The sequence below is a fragment of the Zea mays genome, chromosome 3 (genome assembly GCF_902167145.1).
Source record: "Zea mays cultivar B73 chromosome 3, Zm-B73-REFERENCE-NAM-5.0, whole genome shotgun sequence".
NCBI classification, from domain to species: domain Eukaryota; kingdom Viridiplantae; phylum Streptophyta; class Magnoliopsida; order Poales; family Poaceae; genus Zea; species Zea mays.
The window spans coordinates 127,189,988-127,209,649 of record NC_050098.1 but is presented as its reverse complement, the minus strand read 5'-3'; the positions used below and the strand labels follow the sequence as shown (position 1 = coordinate 127,209,649).

General features: G+C 47.2%; 2 protein-coding genes across 3 annotated transcripts; one reads left to right on the top strand and one right to left on the bottom strand.

Moving 5' to 3' along the window:
• Positions 1 to 1,099: 1,099 nt before the first annotated feature.
• On the top strand, positions 1,100 to 2,862 carry LOC100276908 (uncharacterized). Its single transcript, NM_001150605.2, has one exon. It carries the CDS (start codon positions 1,125 to 1,127, stop codon positions 2,163 to 2,165), a length of 1,041 nt encoding a protein of 346 aa, NP_001144077.2. The 5' UTR covers positions 1,100 to 1,124; the 3' UTR covers positions 2,166 to 2,862.
• Positions 2,863 to 4,023: 1,161 nt separating this feature from the next.
• LOC103650517 (uncharacterized) lies at positions 4,024 to 6,166 on the bottom strand. 2 transcript variants are annotated; one of them, XM_008676096.4, is made up of 3 exons: positions 5,039 to 6,166; positions 4,839 to 4,957; positions 4,024 to 4,743 (listed from the first exon to the last, which is right to left on the bottom strand). In XM_008676096.4, the coding sequence occupies exons 1-3, from the start codon at positions 6,129 to 6,131 to the stop codon at positions 4,255 to 4,257; spliced, it is 1,701 nt and encodes a 566-aa protein (XP_008674318.3). In that variant the 5' UTR covers positions 6,132 to 6,166; the 3' UTR covers positions 4,024 to 4,254. The 2 variants fall into 2 exon arrangements, with proteins under 2 accessions (XP_008674318.3, XP_008674317.3); XM_008676095.4 differs by having other exon boundaries at positions 4,839 to 6,166.
• Between the last annotated feature and the right edge of the window lie 13,496 nt (positions 6,167 to 19,662).

The following is a 19,662-nucleotide window of genomic DNA, read 5'->3' as shown; positions in this document are numbered from 1 at the left end:
CGACGCCTTTTTAGGCAAAACACCAAACGAACCCTAGGGCCTGCGCACGGTGTTTAGGAACTTGGGGTCTTCTCTACTGGAGCGCGGACCGTCTGCGATGGACAACTGTACTATCTGTGACTATGTAGAGAGATGCACTCCTCTATAGGTTCGCGAACTGTCCGCATGTATTCAGCGGACCATCCGCGATGGTGCAAAGAACTCTGATAGAACCAAGATCTCACCTCCCAAGAGGGATCCCATTGGGGATGAAAGACCTTAGGGTCGCTTTGGCGTCAGTAGACCACCCAAAGCTCACCTAGATGACGTAGAGTCGAAGAGAGGCAAAGATTGTAGGTTGGAAAACTAGAACTAGGGTTCAAGCTACTCCTAACGCTAATTTATAAGGGTAAATAAGATAGATTGATATTTGGGTTCGATTGTTGGGTGATTTAGTCGACCATATCACTTCATATATATAGGAAGGGAGATCTAGACCCGTTACTAGGCAGAAACCTAACAAAATTTCATGATATATTAAAGGATAACCTCATAAGAGATAAGGATTTCAACCTGAATTAATTTGATCGCGGATCGTTTGGGTTGTCATGCCAGAACGCCGCGATCTGGACCATCCAAACCATATAGCTAGAATGTCATCTACGTGCCAGATTTGATGCTCAACACATATAACAATCTAGAATGCGGGAAAAGTTAAAATAAAATGTTTTGATAATATGCAACAAGTATAGACAAATCCTAAGATACAAAGACAACAAAAAAACATAGAAATCCAAACTAGCCGTAATAGAATCTTCCTGCCTAATATTACTAAGGTTTTATTGGGTTATTTCTATCCCATGTGAATGGGATGATATTAAAAAATTATGTAAGATTTTAACTTATTTAGGATAGAAACTCAATCAGGACTTGTTCGTTTGTGCCGGATTGTACCCGAAATTGTTCCAGCTAATCAAAGTTTATATAAATTAGAAAAATAATTCGGTTAGAAATCGTTTCGACCCATCAATCCCAAATAACCAAACGCCACCTCAATCCAACTGAATCCAGGTGGGCTAAAAACAACTTTGGGGGCACTCGCCCAGACCACAGAGGGAAAAGAGAGAGTATCTGATATTCTGATCATGGCCACCACCACATCTCCAGTTCTCCTCGGTCCTCGCCGCGGCGCCGGCATGTCTCTCGCTCTCCAAGCCCTCCGCCGCAGCCGCCCCCTCGTCGGGTTCCTCCCCCACTCCTCCCCTCTCTCCACCTCAGCCTCACCTCCCGACGCCCACGAGCTCCTCCGCATTGACCGCATCCTAACCAACCCCGCCGCCGGCGGCGGCGGCAGCCTACCCTCGCAATCCCAACAACACCCACGCGCCGCCACCGATCTACACCAGCTCCTCCGCCGCGCCGCCGGCCTCACCGCAGCGGAGTCCGCCTCCCTCCTCCGCCGCCTCCCTGGCGCCCAGCCCCACCCCCGCCTGGGCCGCCTCCTCCAGGAGCTCGCGGGCCTCGGCCTCCCTAGGGGCGAAGTCAAGGCCGCCCTGGCGTCCGACCAGGAAGGTCTCCTCTCCATGGACCCCGGCGAACCGTCCCGGCTCCTCGACCTCCTGCGCGACCTCCGGTGCCGGGAGGCGGTGAGGGACCGGATCCTCGCTCACGGCGCTCTCCGCGCCGCCGTCGCCGCCCGGCGGCGGGTGGAGCTCCTCCACGCGCGCGGGCTGTCCCGCCACGACGCCCTGCGTGTGCTCGCCGCCGAGCCGCGGACGATGCTGTACTCGCCGGAGGACGTGGAGAGGAAGCTGGAGTTCTTGGTGGAAACAATGGGGTTTGAGGTCGGCTGGCTAGTGCAGTACCCGGAGTTCCTGGGCGTGAACCTGGACAGGTGGATCATCCCGCGGCACAATGTGGTGGAGCACCTGAAATCCGTCGGCGGGCTCGGAGACCCCGTTGAAATGAAGCACTATGTGAGGCTCACCCGCAGGAGGTTTTACAACATGTTTGTGAAGCCGTACCCTGAGTGTGAGAGGATATTTGGGGGCCTGGTCAGGGAGAGGGACGAGATGGCGAGGCGGCGACATCCGACCGGCCTATGGAAACTGTTTAAGCCAGCGAAGCATGAGAGAACTCAGGAGGATGTGCAGAACATGAAGTCTCTCGTGGGATCACTGAAATGAGTAATGTTATGCCCAAGGGAACATTGGTGGTCTCAAACAACAGCAAATGCTGAACCAATGATGTATTGTGATCTTTCGCTTATGCACGGATACCCCAGACTAGTTCTGATAACCAAGAAGGACCATTTGAGAATTTCATGTTTGAGGTGACATGCTAGGGCGCGAAGAGGTGTGGGTGGTGTTGTGAAACCATAACTGTTCATGAAGTGCTTGTGTGGTGACAGAAGTGGCAGTTATTCTGAACGGACATAGATCATGTTCAATATTCTCAAAAATATCTTGCTAAGGCATTTCACCGCAGATTGCAAGATTAAAATTTGAGCAATTCTAGTATTCTGATCAGCATTTCTTTCACTGGAGAGTAGCAGATAACAAGTTCAGGAAATCTGGCAGCTGATGGAATGGTTACCTCAAGATTTCGATGGGATGGATAGAGCAGCAGCAGAAGCTCATTGCATATTTTCTTTTGAGAAATTTATGATGATCAGAAGATTCTGCTCAGAAGATGAGCGTGCTAATTTAATACAGAAATGTTTTCTTGTGTGTACATCGTGGCACTGGTTAGTTTAGAGACATTTCGCTGCTTTCTATTGTTTAGTGTTATGTGATTACCTTCTTACATTCTTGTTCAACACTAGTGTAATTCATTATTCATGACTTCTTTATTGGTGCATCTTAAAAAAAAATATTGCATTTATATTTTTCTGTATTATACTTTACTGGGGTTGTTCTTTTATTTAATTTCTTCCAATGCCTTCTGGTGATGTTGATTGTGTTCTGCAAGATGTAATTGGAACCATGGTTCGGTAAGGCGAGATAAGACGCTGGACCACCGCCTAGACGCTTAGGCGACGCCTTATCAATCTGAGAACCTCAGCAAAACAGCACCATGGAGGACAGCACCATGGAGGAGGAATAAAAAGAGGAAAATAAAAAAAGGAGAAGAAAGGGGTAGGAGGCCCAGCCTACCTGTCAGCCCATATAATTTTTTTTTGTTTGCGCTCGTTTGCATTTCTGGATCTGCTAGGGTCCCTCATCTTAAACAAAATTAGTGATTTGAGAAGAGAAGATGCAAATGCGACTAAAGGGGTGTTTGTTTGGGATTATAATCCATCTAGATTATATAATCCAACAACTTTTGAACTAAGGGCCTGTTTGTTTACCCCCAGATTATATAATCTGAATTAAATAATCCTAAGAGGCAAACAAACAGTCCAGCTTATTTGCCGAGATTATATAATCTAACCCCTTGGATTATGATAATCCATAAGCAAGTGAGGAGGTGCTTATTTCAGATTATTTTTTTCTCACTTCCCCACTACCCTTTCAAGTTTCCTAGAAATTACCCACCATTGCCATTATAACCCACCATTGGCATTCTTGTCTTTCTCATACAAAAGAATCCTATTAACAATTCAAATAATCTGGTTAAACAAACAGGACTACTCAGATTATATAACCCAGATTATATAATCCAGATTATATAATCCTCCAAAAATAATCCAGATTATATAATCCATGGGGGTAAACAAACAGGCTCTAAGAGTTAGTTCAAAAGTTGTTAGATTATATAATCTATATAGATTATAATCCCAAACAAACACCCCTTAAGGCTATCTCCAGCAGCTTATCTATACCCATATCCATATTCAAACTCCACTCTGCAAACAATACAGTCTACCATGGTTTAAAAGGCGGCTAGGCGGAACTAGGCGCCCAGCCACCGCCTGACCGCCTAGGCGACTTAGGCGGGCGCCTAGGCGACGCCTTAATAGATGTTACAAACAGCTGTGAGCTGTTACAAAATACCAAGCAACCAAACAGCTGTTACAGCTCATAAACTAGAAATCATCACAAATTCACAATAGCATAATAATGGATATGAAATAGCCACAAAGTAGTTTCTAAAGGAACAACAACAAGTCACAAAATTTAAAACAACACAATACCAAATGTCCAAATCTGAAATAGCCACATAGATAGTTTGTAATGGCATAATTAATAGTAACTAGCTGCAGTTAGTAATGCAGCAAATATGCTAAATTGCTAATGCAATCTAGCAATAGCTACTCTCCCTGTCTCCCGTCGCTCAAAAATCATCATCAAACTCTCCTGGGATATTGGGTGCCTCCCCTTCTTCACCATCATTGCCACCATTAGATTCATCTTCACAATCTGTGATTTCTGCATCGTCATGTGGAACATCTTCATCTTCATCTTCATCTTCCTCTTCAGCCTCTGACATGTTTTGTGCAGCAACAGAATTTCTTCTTGAATACACATTATGGGCCCTTCTTGGTAAGTTTCGGCCACGAAGTGCTTGCGATGCTCCAATGGCATTATCCACAAGGTCCCATGTAAGGCCACACTCACACCCACGCCCACCTTCAGGGACTACATGCAAAGAATCAGCCCACTCATTGTCCCAGTTGAAGTCCTCATGAACCAATGGATCAAAGTTTTTCCCCTTCTTCTGGCGTAGTTTTTGGAACCTAGCTTTCATCTTTCTGTTGTAGGAAATGAAGACAATAGAATTCAACCTCTTATGCAACAATCGGTTTCTTTTCTTTGTATGGATCTACAAAATAAGAAAAGAGAAAACACTTGGTCATTTAATACAAAAGTAGCCAAGTAGGTGGATGAGGACTTGAGGAGGCACACATAATAACTTACAAATTCAAAGGTACTCCAATTGCGTTCACAACCTGATGAAGACGCACAAAGACTCACCAAACGTCTAGCAAATCTCTGTAACTCAATAGCACGACCACCATACGAACGCCACCACTCAACTGCAATAACATCACAACAATTTAGCAAGCTACTAGCAACAACTAGTAAGTAGTAAACTAGTAACAGCCACAAACACTTACGTGGGGTCATAGTTTGTAGGTTATCTTTGGCCATCTTATTTGAAAAAGCTGCTCCTCTAAGAAACTCGTAGTCCATTGCTTGAGAATTGATCTTGTCTCTAGTTTCCTCATCATCTACCATTCTTGCAAGCACATCAAGAAAGCAACCTCTTAGCTGACCAACAGTAGCATCATCATCATTTCTTATGAGAGGATGCAGCTTTCCTGGGTTCAAATACATTGCAGCCCCATACAATGGGTGATCCATCTGTTTCTCCCAACGCCGTTCAATTATAGTTATGATTTTCTTGAGTAAATTCTTCTTGCTTTGGACAGCAAAGCTTTGATTGATCTTTTCCTTTGCACATTTCATCAATGCTTGGACCTCTGGCATAGCTGGCCTCTCATCTCCATCTACCACCCTAAGTACAATAAGTAGTGGCCCTGAAGCTCTAAGGCAATCTTCTACTGAATTCCAAAACTGTGTGGAGAAGACAATGTTATACACATCCAATCCAGCACTTGTCTTTGACAACCTGTTATCAGTCCAAGCTGTGCTTGCAAATAAAGCCTTCAAAGCATCCTTGTGCTTGTACAAGCTCTTCAATGTGAGAAAGGAAGTAGCAAAACGAGTGGCGGCAGGCCTCACAAGATCAGCCCCACCAGTTTTCTCTCTCATGGCAGCAAGAATTCTCCCATGTCGGTATATGAAAGTTGTCACACGCCTTGCACGTGCAATTGGTTTCTTGAATTCCTTCAAGTTTCCTATGTCCTCCAACATTAGGTCCAAGCAATGTGCAGCACATGGACTCCAAAATAATGTAGGAATCCTATCCATTAGAAGCTTGCCTGCAGCTTTGTAATTGGCACCATTATCAGTAACAACTTGTACAACCTTGTCTCTCCCAATCTCATCAACTTTTTTCTCAAGCAAATCAGCAAGCATGTATGCATCATGTACTTCACTAGATGCATCAACGGACTCTAAAAAGTAAGTGCCCTCTGGGCTGTTCACTAAGAAGTTAATGAGATGGCGTCCCCTCCTATCAGACCATCCATCAGACATGAGTGTGCAACCATAGTGTTTCCATGCACGCTCATGTTCCTCCCTCATTGTAGTTGTTGACTTCACAGCCTCTTGTAGCAATGGCTCGCCTAGTTGGTACGGTGTTGGAGGCTTATACCCTGAACCAAACTGTGCTGTGGCCTCAATTGCAATCTGAAATTGCCTAGCTGCCGCGGCATTGAAAGGTACACCGCACTCATAGAAGAACAAAGCCCACTGCATGTCCACATAGTGTTTGTCCTCCTTGCTTTTTGCACTAGCCAAGATTGTGGGCTGATAAGAGCCTAAAAGTCTCTCATCCACCACCTCCTCTGGTGTTCTCCGCAACATCTCAACTACGGACTTGGTTGTCTTTGGCTGTGCTTTACTATTTGCCTTAAATTGCAAGGTTGACTGTCTTTTTTTGGCTGCTGTACCAGAACTGGGCTGCACCTTGGATGCTTGAGACTCCACAGCAGATGTATCATTTGCCCCATCTGCTGCTGCCACCTCCACCACTTCATCATCTTCTTCATCTTCATCTAGAAACATTGGTCTTTTTCTCTTGTTTGCCTCCAAATAACTTGTCATCTCCTTCCTTAATGCACTGCTAGCCTTGGGACATAACTTTGCATCTCCATATGCCCCTGCCAAATGTTGCTTTAACCTCTTTATTCCTCCACTAACAACCTGACCACATAGGGTGCATTCCACCTTATCTTTATTTTGAAGATCCGGCCAAAATCCATACTTCCACCCTGGATCAGTAGACTTCCGTGGCTTCCGGGTAGGATCGCTCTTCGGGTCGTACTCACCAGCCACAGAAGATGGAGCTTCATTTCGAGAAGACATTAGGTTGTCGGTTGTCGCTGGTCGCTACTCGCTGCAGTCTTGAGTCTTGACACTTGACACAAACTATTCGCTGGCTCGCTGCACGGTCTGCAAACCAGGGGATGAGCAGCAGCAGCGCAGAGCACAGAGCAGCAGCAGCGCGCCCAGAGAGCAGAGCAGCAGCAGGAGCAGCGCGCCCAGAGAGCAGAGCAGCAGCCGCGCCCAGAGCAGAGAGAGCAGCAGCCGAGCGCCCGCGCGTAGGGATTAGCCGCGCCCGCGCGTAGGGAGCACCGGAGCAGAGAACGCGCGAGAGAGAGCGCGCGCAGGGAGAGGGAGCAGAAGAGTTTGCCGCGCGCAGGGAAGAGTTTGCCGCGCGCGCGCAGGGAAGAGTCAGCCGCGCGCAGGGAAGAGCAACCAAATTTGCGGCGCCAGGGAGAGCCGCGCGCGCACAGAAAGCCCAAAACGCGAGGCCCAGTAAAACCCTAGCCCAATACAAACCCTAGCTGCTAAGGCGTCGCCCAGGGAGGCTAAGGCGTCGCCCGGACGCCTACTACGCCAAGGCGGACGCCTACCTCGCCAAGGCGGACGCCATACACATTTTCACCTGGGCGGCACCGACGCCTAGCTCCACTCACCGCCTGGACGCCTAGGCGTCGCCTAGGCGACGCCTAGGCGACGCCTTTTAAACAGTGCAGTCTACAATGCAGAACAGTGTTTTTGAGTAAACTTTGGGTAGACTACTGCAGAAGGTCTAAAGAGAATATTGTTTGGTACAATCGCGGTTTCAGAAACGGACTCACCTGAAATCCACATTCCCAAAGAGAGTAAATAAGTTTGTTACTTTATTCCACTCAAACTGGAAATGGTTGTACTGTTCGTATTACGCGCCAGCGGGCTATGTCAGTAACTGTATACCTGTACATTTCAGATTCAAGATCCAATACCTGATATATTTGTCAATTACAAAGAGAAGTCCTGTATTTTTTTATTTCTTGTTGGTTTAAACTTCTGAAACTAGTATCATTTTTATGACAAATAACTTGGAAATGAATATGTCAAATAGATCTTGGGCCCCCTCAAAATGTCGTTTTTTCATTTGGTTGGTGGCACACAACAGATGCTGGACTGCTGATCGTTTGGCCAAAAAGGGCCTGAATCACCCGCAAAGGTGTCTTCTTTGTGACCAGGAAGATGAAACCATGAACCACCTCCTGATTTCCTGCGTCTTCACAAGAATTTTCTGGTATATGCTCCTAAGGAAATTTGGGTTACAAGCCCTGGCCCCACAGCCTGGCCTCACATCCTTCTTAGAGTGGTGGAAAGGGGCTGCTGAGGCAGTGCAGGGAATGGTCAAGAAAGGGCTGAATTCTCTCATCATATTGGGTGCCTGGAAGATATGGAACCTCCGCAATAGATGTGTGTTTGATGGAGAGACCCCAGCCTCTCTCGAATCCTGCAGCAGGCTGATGAGGAGAGAAACCTTTGGGAGCTAGCAGGGGCCAAGGGTCTCTCCTTTTTGGCTGCTCCTTTGTCGGTAGCCTGAATTCCTAATGGATTTGTTTCTTTATGCTTGTTTCTGGCCTCCGTAAGGAGAGCTATTGTACTATGTATTATGTTTCTCCTCTTCTTAATATAATTAAAGGCGCAGTTCCCCTGCGCTTTCGAGAAAAAAAATATGTCGAATATCTAATGCAATGTTTTTTTTAACAATATACTTGGGTTAAATATATGGATCTTGCACTTACATGATAAACCAAGTTCTGATATTTGTGATTACATAGACGATTCTGATAAGCTCTTTGTGCTTCACTCTGCCCATCTAATGTTTTGAAGCACATAGATTGATCTTTTTCAGGAGGTTTCTCTTGGAGATTTGATGCTAGACAAGCTTGATGAAGTGTAAAGGCAACAGGTGCAGAAATGCTTTGCATTGCTTTGATTCTTTCAACATTCTCTTCGAATTGATACAACTGCACACAACGAACAAATGTAGTGACTAATGTAGGTTGGTCATGACAGTGGCTGTAAAGGAGATATTAAAAGCTTCAGAAGGCATAATTCAATGGTTAAGACCTTGTTCTGCCATCGGACTGTAGCTGGATGCATGACTTGTTGTCTCAAGAGTTGACCGACGTGGGTCCTTCAATGGGCTTGCAGTATTCAGAGCTTGAGACCTTGAGCTCATAGTTGAAGCTATTCACCAAAATTCTAGTACCGTTTGTTGCTCTAGTGATGTATCATCAATATATCTTTGTTTTGGTTGGGGGTTACTCGTATGTTTGCTTGGCGTTTCATTTACATGTTTGATATATATAGGTTTCAGAGATTCATTTTCGCTCCTCAGGATGTAACAGGGATTTTTCTTTTGACTCAGAAAATGCAAGCCCTGACACAGGCGGCTGAAACTTCCAAGGTTAAGACCACATCCAGTTGACGCAATGTATGTTGACACTTCACAGGTATGCTAAAAAGTCTAACCCAGCTGGCTTCGTGATCCTGTGAAATGATATCCACAGTATCCAGGATTTGTACTGTCCTGCATTGGTCATCTCTTGTTTGGCAACACTATTTTTTTAAAACCATGGTTTTACAATACTGTACTTTATAATTGTCATAACAATATCATAGTTTCGGTGAACTCTAAAAATATCATAGTTTCAGAAACATTGTTTGGATACAGTGTTGTAAACACTATCGGAATCAATAGCTTCGCCGAGTGCCGGAAGCACTCGGCGAAGCCTTAAAAACACTCGGCAAAAGCTTTGCCGAGTGTAACACTCGGCAAAGAAGGCTCGGCAAACAGTGCATCGGCAAAGACTTCTTTGCCGAGTACTTTTTCTCGGGCACTCGGCAAATATCTTTGTCGAGTGTCAGGGAGCACTCGGCAAAGAAAAGCGACCGTTACGGCGCCGGTTGACGGAGACGGCGGCTTTGCCGAGTGTCAACGGTGACACTCGGCAACGAAGATATCTTTGCCGAGTGTCCTCCTGGCAGCACTCGGCAAAGAGCCCGCCAGGGAGGGTCCCCATGCCAGGCTCTTTGCCGAGTGTCCCAGTTGGCACTCGGCAAAGCCGACCTCTTTGCCGAGTGTCAGCGACATAACACTCGGCAAAGAACCTAAGTCGGTGCCCAGGTCTGTGCTCTTTGCCGAGTGTTATGACCCAGACACTCGGCAAAGAGCCTCTTTGCCGAGTGTTACACTCGGCAAAGTGACCAGTATGTACCTTTTTTATTTGTTTTTTGTTTTTCATCCACACAAACAGAAGATATCACATATATATCACATATATACATCACAGATATCATCACAGACATAAATAGCCAACACAAACATAAAACCGTGACCACAAACATAAATATCCATCACAAACATAAGTGTTCAACACAAGTATTAAACACAAACATAAGTCTCAAACGTCGCAAGCTCTCACATAAGTATCAAACAGAAACATAAGTATTATACATAAGTTCTGAAGTCTAAAACAATGACTCATGGAGGTGGGCGGTTTGGCCGGGGTTGCGTTGGGCTGAACCCTTCCGGAGGGTTGTTGGATGCCGCCCCAGATTGGCCCTGCACAGAGAAGAGATAGCATGTGTTATACCAGATACATTACAAACATCTAACTACAATTTTGATACTCACAGGAGTGTGGAAGAGAGTAGGGTCAACTGGGGGGAACAATGGAGGTGGCGGAGCGATGCCCTGTGCGGCGCCAAGGCTCTGCATGTACTGGAACATCTCCGCCATCCTCTGATCAGCCGTCGCCCGCTCCTCCATTATCCTCGCCTCCATCTCTTCTAGTTGGGTCTGTAATATTACAAGCCAACGTTATAGTAACTCAAACACTAGATATATAACTAAAGGAAGGACGAGTTATAGAAGCACTAACCTTGAGTTGCTGTATGCGATGCTGTGAGCTGTCGTGCCGAGGTCGAATGGCTGGGCTCGAGCCCGTGCTCCTTGCTCTCACCTGAGACAGAGTGGGAGTGGAGGACGAGTCGATTGCCCCGTCGGCAATCCAGTACCGCCCATGTCTCTTGCCTCCTCCGACCCTCATGAGCACATCGGGGTCGATAGGCTCGGTGCTCGGATCATAGTCTGGGCCATGGACCTCCTGCGCCATGGCGGTGTAGTCATGGAGGCGGCTGTAGACGGCGGGGTTGGTGTAGGCCTCGGGCCCGTCATCCGGGTTGTAGGTGACGTCGGACGTCGCCTTACCCTTATGGGCCATAGCATAGGCCGAGAAGGTGGAACAAGGCCTGCCACCATGTGACGCCGACTGCAACGAAAACCAACGAGATAGTTAGAAATAATATCTAACTTAGTGTTATATATCTAAATAAAAAAGGTGGCGTACCCATGCTTCGGCATATTGGCCCAGGCTCCGGCTGCCTTGGTGGTGCGAGGGGCCTTGCATCTGCAAACGCCGTTCCCGGCTAGCTGTGTGCGCCTCGTCCCACTCAGCCGAACACCACCTATCCACCATCTGCTCCCAGCACAGAGGATGTGCGGCGCACCAATGTGGAATCACCTGCAAAGTAAACACATAAAGTGCATATCAGAAGATAAAATAAAATTCATGCATGGAGTACTGGTACCAAACATGCATGACTTTACCTGCAGGTACTGCTCCCTGGTCAACGACATGGTTCGGGCTTGAGGTTTGGTCACCTTCTCCCCAAGGACGGAGCCGTGGTAGGTGATGATGGCCTGGATGCGGGCCTCATAGTGCATGTCCACGACGAGCTTCTTACAGCACGTGGTGGCCACCACATCCGCCCTAGCCTCGTATCCAGCATCGCATCTGAAGAAATCCTGCATACAAAAACGATGTATCCATACATTATTTCAAGAATTTGCAACGAATGCGACATATTTTATATTATACTAAGACTTACCCACAGCTCTTGCTTCACCCGCTCCGCCTTGTTATTGAATTCCCTGCCGTCCCGGTCTACTGCATCGGGGGCGACGGCGTAGTGGTCGAAGGTGAAGGCTGGGCCCGTCACTCCGGCGTACTCCACAAGTCCAGGGAAGTGTTCCCTGCACAGCAGGCCGAGGATGTTGTTGGGGGGCGACGATGACCCCCAGCATAATCCAAAACCGTCCAAGACCTGTCCAAGTGATAAATAAAAAGTATTAGTTTATATTATGATTTTGAACACATAATATGAACAAGAATGAAGAACATAAAGTTACATACCTCTCCCCTTCCGGCCGAATCAACGGTCGTCTGTCCCGAAGTATGGGACGCGGCGGGAGACTCGCGGGGCCTCGCAGGTAGATGCTCCTCGAACTAGAGCCGCCTGAACCTGAGGCGTCCTGCTGCTGGTCGTCGTCGTCCTGCTGCTGGTCGTCGTCGTCCTGAGGCGCCGCCTGCTGCTGCGCTGCCTGCTCTGCCTCGTGCTGCTGCGCTGCCTGCTCTGCATCGTCCGCCGTCCTACTCCTCCTCCCCCTCCTCCTCCTCAGGAAACCGCCCACCATATTTGTCCAACAACCTGCAATTAAGAGTAAACAAATAAGCACATATAAAAAGATGTATTTAAAAACAGGTGCGAAATAAAAAGTCATATAGCATTACATCGATTAAAAATAATCTTCATATGTGTCGGGGTTAGCCGGATCAAAACTCTCATCATCACTATCAAGCATTTCAATCTCAACACCATCGGAAGACGCAACCTCATCATTGCCTTCAAGGATTACTAAGTCATTATCATTTTGCACCTCATCAACAACCATTTCAATATCTACGTCCATTCCGATAGCTCATGTTAAGTCTATCTCAAATCGCCCTTCTAGCCCATCTTCTTGGAAGAACTCTCCATCATATGTGTCCGGGTCTAAGTTGTAATCTTCATCGTTAGGAACAGGTAACCTCCCATGCGGCGATACCTTATACACAACATCCCAACCCTTAAGATGTTCTTTCGTTTGACACGCATATGGGAGATAATACACTTGTGTGGCCTGTTGGGCCACGATATAGACATCGTCTCCTGCTAAGGTGGAATCTTGTCGAATTTCGACTATCCCAAGATTAGAATGTGTCCGTCTCGTCACTTGAGGGTCAAACCAATGACATTTGAATATCACTGGAGTAAGAGGTTTGGAACCATAAAAATTGAGCTCATATATTTCTTCAATTCGTCCAAAATAATCGACATTGTCATGGCCCGGCGTAAAGACTCCAGAACACGTTGTTTTCCGATTGGGCCGACTTTGGTCGTAGTGTGTTGTGCGAAAACGGTATCCATTGACGTCATACCCAGAATATTTCTTGACCCTATAAGCAAAGCCGTTGGCTACTTGTCTCAACTCGGCACTCATAGACGGATCTCTTTGGCCCTGCAAGTATTCGCAAGTTAAAAGACGCTAAATTGAGTTCAAAGACGTATCTCTTTTACAAACTAAGCACGTACCTTACGTTTGAACCAGGAAATGAAATCGGGCAACCCATTTCTCGCACCCTTTCTAAGAAGAGCGTCATATTCCTGTGGAGTGGGGTCCCTTGATCGACGCCAGAATTCATGAAGAAATTGTTCCATGTATGGCGTCACCTCTTCAAGGTTGGTTAATACGTATAGCATGATATGTCGCCACTCTTCATGTGTCAGGGTCTTCGTGGTCGAGCCACTTGCGCTTCCGAGTTGGCCTCGAAATATGCTAAGGTTCGATTCATTGTCGCCATCATTGTAACGAGGGGGTGGATTATGCACGCTCGGCAGTTTGTCACCATAATAAGTTGTTGTGAAGTTTGAGACCTCCTCTAGAATGTATGCCTCTGCAATGGAAGCCTCGATTTTGCATTTATTTCTACATTTCTTTCGAATAGTCTTTAGACATCTCTCGATTGGATAGCACCAACGTCCCTGCACGGGGCCCCCCATTCGTGCCTCATAGGGGAGATGAAGAATCAAATGCTGCATTGGATTGAAGAAGCCGGGTGGAAATATCTTCTCAAGCTTACACAGTAACACGGGGGCCAATCTTTCCAGTCTGCAACCACGGTCCGAGATAACTCTTTTGCACAAAGCTGACGGAAGAAATAGCTCAACTCTGAAAGCGTTAGCCAGACATGCTTAGGGACATAGCCTCGAACCATCGCAGGAAGAATCCGTTCAATCCATATGTGGAAGTCATGACTCTTCATCCCTAAGACTCGCATAGTAGATAAGTTCACCCCCCTACTCAGGTTAGCTGCATACCCATCAGGGAACATCAACATCTTGATCCACTGAAGTACTTCCTTCCTCTGGGCCCTGCTTAGGACGAAATCGGCCTTAGGCCTTCTCCATGTCTTTCCGCCACTTGGCGGCTTCATCTCTAGTTTTGGTCTATCACATAACGCTGCCAGATCCACTCTTGCCTTCACATTATCCTTTGACTTATCAGGAATGTCCATAATTGTTGCCCACAGTGCCTCGGCAACATTTTTTTCAGTGTGCATCATGTCAATGTTGTGTGGAAGGAGCAGGTCGTCATAATAGGGGAGCCGAGTCAAGCCAGACTTATGTGTCCACATATGCTGCTCACCATATCCCACAAAACCACCTTCTGTATTGGCCACGAGCCCATCTATCTGTTGACGAATTTTGGCACCAGTCATCGTTGCAGGTGGGCGGTCTGTCACTACGACACCTTTCGTAAAGTTCTTGATGTCTAGGCGGAATGGATGGTCAGCAGGAAGAAATTGTCGATGTTTATCGAAGGACGAATATTTGCCACCCTTTTTCAACCAAATGAACCTAAGAGCTTCCTTGCAATCTGGGCATGGGAACTTACCGTGAACACACCAGGCACAGAATAGCCCATACGCCGGTAAGTCATGCATGGAGTACTGGTACCAAACATGCATTCTGAAGTTTGTCTTCGTAGCTCGGTCATACGTCCATACCCCTTCCTCCCAGGCACGTACCAATTCATCGATCAAAGGCTCCATGTACACACCCATTTTGTTGCCCAGGTGTCCTGGAATTATCAACGACACGAATATATTCTGCCTTTGAAAGCACACACCAGGGGGGAGATTGATTGGGATAACAAACACGGGCCAACATGTGTACGGGGCAGCGCTCATTCCATAGGGATTGAACCCATCTGTGGCCAACGCAACACGTACATTACGAGCCTCTTCGGCTTTCTCACGGTGAATGTCATCAAAGTGTTTCCATGCTTCACCATCTGATGCGTGCACCATCTTGTCAGGATTGTATCGTTTTCCATTTTTGTGCCATGTCATCTGTTTCGCGGATTCCTCTGTCATGTAAAGACGCTGGATCCTCGGTATGAACGGAAGGTGTCGTAGGATTGTCAAGGGGATGTCGAGCTGCCTCTTCTGTCCATCACCAGAGTCTACCTCCATAAACCTAGACGAATTACACTTGGGACAGTACTTTGCCTCTGCGTATTCTTTCCTAAATAGCATGCAGCCCTTCGGACAAGCATGAATCTGCTCATACGTCATCTTGAGTGCACGAAGTAGTTTTTGTGCCTCGTACATGCCCTTTGGCATAACGTGATCATCCGGAAGCAGACTCCCAATAACCGTCAACAAGCCATCGAATGCGTCTCTACTCATGCTGTACTGCGACTTGAATGCCATTACACGCCCAATGGAATCCAGTTGAGAAACCTTTGTCTGGCCGTGAAGGGGTTTCTGTGCCGCGTCGAACATGTCGTAGAACGCCTTTGCAGTCGGCTCTGGCTCGTCATCCATACATCCTCCCGTGTATTGTGCCTCCTGATAGTCGTTCAACATATCTGCTACCCCCGCATCCGCGTCATAATCCTCGACACGTTGTCTCAACACCTCCTCTCTCGTACGATGCGCTTCACCATGAAATATCCACCGAGTATAGCCCGGCGTAAATCCATTCTTCCAAATATGTTCTACCATGACCTTCTTTGGTTTTCTTTTCCGATTGTCACATTTGCCGCACGGGCATGGGACTAGCTTCGCCCCTTTAGCAGCTTCGCCATATGCCCGTTCCACGAAATCATCGGTCTTTCTAATCCATTCAGTGGTGACATCGTTCCTTCCTCTACGGCCCGTGTACATCCACTCACGGTCCTCCATCCTCTAACAGAAGCCTAGCAACAGAAAATTTCGGCAGCACCTCCCCTGCACGGGGAGGTTTCAAAATCCTACAAATAAAACTATCAGCACGATGGCTGACATCCACGCATAATTCAACGGCACGATGGCCGGCAATCCACAATACTACATATTAACCTAATCATGCACGTATATAACTAACTTAATATTAAAACTAATCATTTCATATAAATCATACACGTATAACATAAATCAAGTAATCACCTTAGAGGTTTCGGCACGGGCGAGGCGACAGGGCGCGGGCGAGACGACGGGTCGCGGGCGAGGCGCCGGGTCGCGGGCGAGGCGCCTGGCGGGCGAGGGCACGGCAGGGAAACGGCGGGGTCACGACGAGGAGTGCGGCGGGGGCACGGGCGGGGGCGGTGGGCGGGGCCGCGACGGGGGCACGGGCGAGGGCGAGGGGTTAGGCGAGGGGCACGACGACGGGCGAGGGCGCGACACGACGAGGGGCACGGCACGGCGAGCGCGAGGGCGAGCGCGGGCACAACACGACGAGCGCGGACACGGCACGGCGAGCGTAGGCACGGCACGGCGAGCGCGGGCACGGCGGGCGCGGCTTCGGCGAGCGCGAGGGCGAGCGCGGGCACGGCGGGCGCGGCTTCGGCGAGCGCGAGGGCGAGCGCGGGCGCGCGGCGGCGGCACGGGAGCGCGCGCGGGCGAGGGCGCGCGGAGGCGGCGTGGGCACGGGCGCGCGGCAGCGCGGGAGCGCGCACGGGCGCGCGGCGGCGGCGCGGGCGAGGGGGCACGGCGGCGGCGCGGCGCGGGCGCGAGGAACGGCACGGCGGCGGCGGCGATGGCGCGGCGGCGGTGAGGGCGCGGCGGCGGCGGCGTTTGAGTGAGTGAGTGAGAGAGAGAGTGAGGAAGAAGCATTCGGCCGTTGTATGTAGGGCGCTTTGCCGAGTGCCCGTGATCTGGCACTCGGCAAAGTTTTTTTTAATTTTAAAATAAGCTTTGCCGAGTGCCAGATCGCTGGCACTCGGCAAAGCAGTCTTTGCCGAGTGTCCCTTGGGTGACACTCGGCAAAGACTCTTTCCCTATTCTTTGTCGAGTGCCACGCAGCTGGCACTCGGCAAAGGAAGCTTTGCCGAGTGTCTTATCCAGACACTCGGCAAAGTATATTTTTATTTTTTTGATTTTGTCTCCCAAACTTTTTGTGGTATGTTCCTACACTATGTAGACCTACATGTATCATTTGTGGACAATTATAACATAGTTTTCAATCGTTAGTAGATTTAGTTTGTTTTTTTGAAATTCTTCGGAAAATTCAAATTTGAACTGCAGGTCACTCGAAACTTGGAAAACCGTGCATGAAAAAATGATATTCATGTTACTTAGCATAAGTTACGACCGATTTCAGATGCGTACCGGAAACTTCGAGCAACATGCTCACTAAACATGGCCGTGAACTTGGCATCCACATGTTTAAAAATTTTATAAAACACAAACAAAGTCAGAAAATCATGAAACTTGTCCCCGTGTCTTGATATCATATGTATAGGCTGTGATAAAAATTTTAGAATGTTTGGAGAAAGTTGTGAGACACTATGTGTAGAAACCTAAGAGATCCACATTGAAACTCTATGATTTCATGTGTAGTCCTCTTAGGTTTCTACACATAGTGTCTCACAACTTTCTTCAAATACTCTAAAATTTTTATCACAGCCTATACATATGATATCATGACACGGGGACAAGTTTCATGATTTTCTGACTTTGTTTGTGTTTTATACAATTTTTAAACACGTGGATGCCAAGTTCACGGCCATGTTTAGTGAGCATGTTGCTCGAAGTTTTCGGTACGCTTCTGAAATCGGTCGTAACTTATGCTAAGTACCATGAATATCATTTTTTCATCCACGGTTTTCCAAGTTTCGAGTGACCTGCAGTTCAAATTTGAATTTTCCGAAGAAATTCAAATAAACGAACTAAATCTACTAACGATTGAATCTCTGTTATAATTGTCCACAAATGATACATGTAGGTCTACATAGTGTAGGAACATACCACAAAAAGTTTGGGAGACAAAATCAAAAAAATAAAAATATACTTTGCCGAGTGTCTAGGGATGACACTCGGCAAAGAGGTCTTTGCCGAGAGCTAGATGTGTGACACTCGGCAAAGAATACTCTTTGCCGAGTGCCAGCCGCTGGCTCTCGGCAAAGACTGACGACCGTCAACTTTGGGACGGCCGCTGACGGCCCTTTGCCGAGAGCCCCCTTTGCCGAGTGTTTGACACTCGGCAAACTAGTCTTTGCCGAGTGTCGGCCTGTGCCGAGTGTCCAGCGCTCGGTAAAGAGCCTCGTTGCCGAGAGTATAGCTTTACCGAGTGCGGCACTCGGCAAAGCCTTCTTTGCCGAGTGCCCGACAAAAGGCACTCGACAAAGATTTCAACACTCGGCAAAGCCTTGGATTCCGGTAGTGAAACCATAGTATTTAGGCAAAAGCTAGTCATTGCCGTAAAAGCTTTGGACTGAAGTGGAGTTTCCAATAAAAACACCTCACGACATAAAATACTACAGAATTTTTATAAACCATAGTATTGCATATACAAACTACAAAAAATACTTCACTTCCAAACAGGCCAAGTCTTAATGTTACTTTCACTCGTGTGCCATCATAGCTACCGCGTCTGGCTCCATTGCCTAGCCATGTTCCATGAAATTCTATCCAAGTGGGAACCCTTGCACGTGCTAGATTAAATCACTCTTCCTGATGACAATTGACTTCGACTGTTCCACAATGTACCAGCCTAGTGCTGAAAAGCATTCTGTACCATGTTTTGAGAGGGCTACTTTCTGACAGCCTGAGGGTGTAGAGGCGTGGAGTTTGTTAGTTGGTTTTAGTTGTTTTAAAGTTGTGTCCTTTGTTTTTTGTTTCCTTCTATAATAAAATCTATTTTTATTTGCTATCCTTTCAAAAAGGAAAAAAAACAATCCAATAGCTGTACATACCAATGAAACTGGAGAAGTCCCATTTGTGCAGAAGTCATCAGGTTATGAATTAAATGACTTTTCCTTTTTTATTTCTAATATAAATAACAAACTAACCGCAGCTACAAAAAAAAATCTGTCTAAAGCATTGTAGTAATCAATGCATACCCTGTACTCCTTCAGTAAAATAGTAGTCAAACCTCAACTTCACTACTTCAGTTACGATCTGTTTGGTTGGAGAGCCAGGTAGGATAAAGCCTGTAAGCTAGTTTATTGATTTATGAGGAAGAAAATGGACCAGGCCACTATAAGCTAGTTTATTGATTTGGTGGTTATGCATGGCTGCATCGCTTTATGTCCTATTGGTCGTTTAAACAAGGCCATAGTGGTTCATGAATCATGTTGTTTACCTTTTGGTTTGTTCCCCGTCTTGTCATGTCATGTTGACCACGATAACAAGTTCTAGCAGCCAGACATCAGAAGGCATCTGGTCTCATTTTAACTGGAGATCTTATTTGTACCTTTTTTTTGCATCTGGTCTTTTTTTTTCGTACACCCAACTAGCCTTCTGAGCGATTTTATAAACCACATGGTCAGAAGAAGTCAGATCTGTTGCCGCTGATCCTGGCAGCCATGGACCATGACCATTTTCCTAGGCCATCATCCTGTGGGCAGATGCAGACTTTCCGGTTCCCACAACGATGATATGAATTCGCGGCT

What these genes read in the sequence shown, in the direction of transcription:
- LOC100276908 (NM_001150605.2), top strand. Translation starts at nt 1,125, where the DNA reads ATGGCCACCACCACATCTCCAGTTCTCCTCGGTCCTCGCCGCGGCGCC.
- LOC103650517 (XM_008676095.4), bottom strand. Translation starts at nt 6,131, where the DNA reads ATGAGGGAGGAACATGAGCGTGCATGGAAACACTATGGTTGCACACTC. An exon ending in ATTGGAGTACCTTTGAATTT is followed by an intron (nt 4,744 to 4,838) that starts GTAAGTTATTAT and finishes CTTATTTTGTAG; the next exon opens with ATCCATACAAAGAAAAGAAA.